Source organism: Anarrhichthys ocellatus, unplaced genomic scaffold, assembly GCF_004355925.1.
Source record: "Anarrhichthys ocellatus isolate YVR2014 unplaced genomic scaffold, GSC_Weel_1.0 scaffold5227, whole genome shotgun sequence".
In the NCBI taxonomy this organism is placed as follows: Eukaryota; Metazoa; Chordata; class Actinopteri; order Perciformes; family Anarhichadidae; genus Anarrhichthys; species Anarrhichthys ocellatus.
The window spans coordinates 1-3,656 of NW_022285201.1; the positions used below are offsets into that span (position 1 = coordinate 1).

General features: G+C 42.0%; 1 protein-coding gene across 1 annotated transcript; it reads right to left on the bottom strand.

Annotated features, from left to right (window-relative positions):
• Window positions 1-275: 275 nt before the first annotated feature.
• LOC116379794 (deformed epidermal autoregulatory factor 1 homolog) lies at window positions 276-3,163 on the bottom strand (the record flags this gene model as incomplete). Its single annotated transcript, XM_031841761.1, has 7 exons — window positions 276-488; window positions 785-829; window positions 1,131-1,196; window positions 1,345-1,484; window positions 1,648-1,797; window positions 2,013-2,139; window positions 3,072-3,163. Coding segments are annotated over 7 exons (833 nt in total), but the record flags the coding sequence as incomplete, so codon positions are not given.
• Between the last annotated feature and the right edge of the window lie 493 nt (window positions 3,164-3,656).

The following is a 3,656-nucleotide window of genomic DNA, read 5'->3' on the forward strand; positions in this document are numbered from 1 at the left end:
GACAAGCAGAAAACTTCAGAAGACAATGTTTAAATGTTCACACCACAGGTCAACTTTCACTGAATGTTCACGTCCTATCCAGAGGACCACCAACCAGTCAGTGTGTCAATATCTCATTCATTTAAATAACTCAGAGGTGCTTTAACAGGATGATGAGATGAGAATTTTAGGGTCGTTTCGCCTTATCTAATAATGGATATATTCCTCCTTAACTCTCAGACTTTTTATTGTGACTATGAGCCCATGAATCTATGAAATAATCTGATTTAACGGACATAACTGATCCTGAACCAGAAACTATCTTTTCCGTTCTTCTGCTGTGAGGCTCCACCAATCACAGTCGGGCTGAGTTCACCTGACGTACACGTGGTCCCCGGCGTCAGCGTAATGTTTTTGGTGGCGGGGAGCTCCTTCTTTGGGGAGGTGACCAGAGGCTCGTTGTCCTTCTTCCGTCTCTTGTACGGGACGAAGAGGCGGACTGGACCGGTCTGATGGAGACATGAGAAGATGCTTTAAATGAGATGAAATAATTAGTTTATGTTCTTCTTCCAATACTTCTCCTCATTAAATAAAAGAAGCCAATGTTGTCAAATGTTAAATGTCAGCTAAACTAAAAACTCTGTCCAAAACTGGTGAAATTATCATTTTAAATCAGGAATTATCAGATCAAAGAATATGAAAAACAATACTTTTTAGTCTATAAAACATCAGAGAACAGTTTAAACAAATCCCAGGAAGATAAAACAAAGGTCACAGCTACAGAACAGAACTAAATTAAATTTACCATACTGATGTTTTCTGCTTCCAGAGTCTCGCCATCCTTTGGACACTGAAGAGAAAGAAGCAGACAAACACAATCTGAATCATCCTGCTGTCTGACTGAACTGATCCGGTTCATTCTTTTCTTTATGATTAACCATTAAATGCAATCGTTCCTTCAATTAATCCTTTCATTTTTATATATATATATATATATATATATATACATATATACTGTATATATGGCTTTCATAGAGTGCACTGTCATAATATTAAATTAGTGGATCATAATTACATGACAATTACTTGAGTAAATGCACATAGTGACATCCCGCCCCTGTCAGGACCAGGACCAGGACCTGCTAACTCACCCCTGTCAGGTCATCACAGCAGGCTGCACAGGTGCAGGAAGCAGCGTGGGGGTTCAGGATACGCTCCTACACACACACATAAAAAAATACTTCAGCTTTGTGTTCACAACCAGCTGCTCTGCGTGCAAATAGTACAAATCGCTTTGTGTAGCGTCATATAGTGGCATGTACTCCTGCAGTACAGTGTAGTACTACAGATAGTATACAGTAGTACCTGTATGAGGCAGAGCAGAGGCCTGCCAGCGTATCTGATGCTCCTCTTCCAGTCTTTGCTGCTCGCTCTTCCCGCCAGACCCTCAAACTCGGTGGGGGTGAACCACTGCTGGTTGTGTCTGATGCAGCGACCTTTGCCCCCTGAACACAGACACACCAGCGTCAGAGTGGGTCACGACTCAGGAGACAGTACCACAGAGTAGAACAGTGTGACGAAAATACATCTGGTTCTTTGATTAAAAACAAAAAAGTCATAAATGAGACAAAGGTACAAGGTACATTCATCAAGCCTGCTGTTGATCACCTGATCCCAGCCGGGTCTTGTAGAGGACTCCGCTGGTGTTCCTGCAGCGCACCGGCAGCTCGCTGTTGTAGACCGAGGGGTCCCAGTTGTACTTGGAGCAGGAGTCCTTGTCCTGGGGCGGAGTCAGCGGGGTGGGCGGAGTCAGCGGGCCTGAGGGGGACACACACACACACACACACACACACACACACACACACACACACACACACACACACACACACACACACACACACACACACACACACACACACACACACACACACACACACACACACACACACACACACACACACACACACACACACACACACACACACGTTCTCTCTCACACACACACACACACACACACACACGCACACACGTACCTGATGTCATTGATGCTGCAGACTTGAGGCCAGTAGCCTCCACGATGCTGCCGTCAGTGTGAACCACGATCAAGGTGGCCTTCTGGGTGCTGAGACCATCACCCAGCTGGAGGGTTGTCCTCCCACTCTGTGACACACACACACACACACACACACACACACACACACACGGTATATACACTTAGATAAAATAAGGTAATGAGGAGAAGCACAGCAAAGTACAATGATTGAGGTTCTAGTGGGCCTTTAGGAGCTTTTTAAGGGGTCCTTTAAACTTCATTTTATTTTTTATTAAAACTTTATTACAATTGTCATATACGTACAATTACATACATGAATGTTAACCTCTGCATTTAACCCGTCCTAAACATTTAGGAGTGATGGGCTGCTGACACTTTGGCTCTAGTGTCTCGCTCAAAGGCACTTCGACACGCGGACAGTAGGAGCCGGGGATCGAACCGGCAACCTTGTGGTTAAAGAACGAGCCCCTCGAGCTCTAAAGTGACCACTCCTGTAAACCAGCTGTCTAATTATGCAGAGAAATGATTAATAATTTAGGTACTTAGTCCTGATATAACATACTGTAACTACACTTAATGGATCTGAGCTTTTGATCCACAGTGAACTGGGGACCTATTTAGAAACTTTGTTATTTGAAACACATTTGTTTCACCAGCAGATGGCAGTGTGCACTCTTTAAATAAAGCCTCCAGCAATGTGTTTACTCAAATGTACTTTTTGTTTTGTACTGTACTTACTATTTCCATCTTTATGACACTTTATACTTCTACTCAACAACATTTCAGATGGAAATATTGTACTTGTTACATTTATTTGTCACTAATAGTTACTTTTTTACATATAAAAACATATGAGATGCTTATAAATGACACAGTCTTACATTGCTAATCTACCCAGAAGTAAAAGTATTTAAAGATGCTGTTAAAAAACAGAAAAGTACATTTTGAAGCTGATCTGAAAGCGCAGCCTGTATAAGAGTGACACTGAGCATGTGCAGTAGTAGTAGTAGTAGTAGTAGTAGTAGTAGTGTTGATGTACCAGCACGTGTTCAGGGAGACTTCCTGACGTGGCCACCGTCGTGGTGAAGACGTTGTCCTCTCCAGCATGAACGTCCGTCACAGCCGTCACCTCTGATCAACGACAAGAATAAAATCTGTCATTTAAAACATATGTCTCCAGATCAGTACTTCTTCTGTAGTATAGCTACTACAGCACTCCTGTAATATGTTAGGATACAAGTATAATATCACAGGTAGACTTTAGTGAGATACACAGGCAATAATGGAAAGGATAAATATCACCAAAATCACAGGAACTATTCTACATTTGCCATTATGGGTGCGTTTTAGGTGGACTTTCAGCTGCATTCTCAATATTTCAGACATCAACCTAAAGTAGAATTTAAAAATAAATTCATAAATGTATGAATGTTGCATTGTCATTATTTGGCAATCACTGAGGGAGCCTTGACAAACTATCTACCCTCACAAACTGACGTTACAATCTCAAGTGTGTGTGTGTGTGTGTGTGTGTGTGTGTGTGTGCTTTCTCGTTTAAATAATTTCTTAAAACACATTACAGACTGGCTTTTATGTGATGTCGTTGCTTTTCTGTTTTATTTTT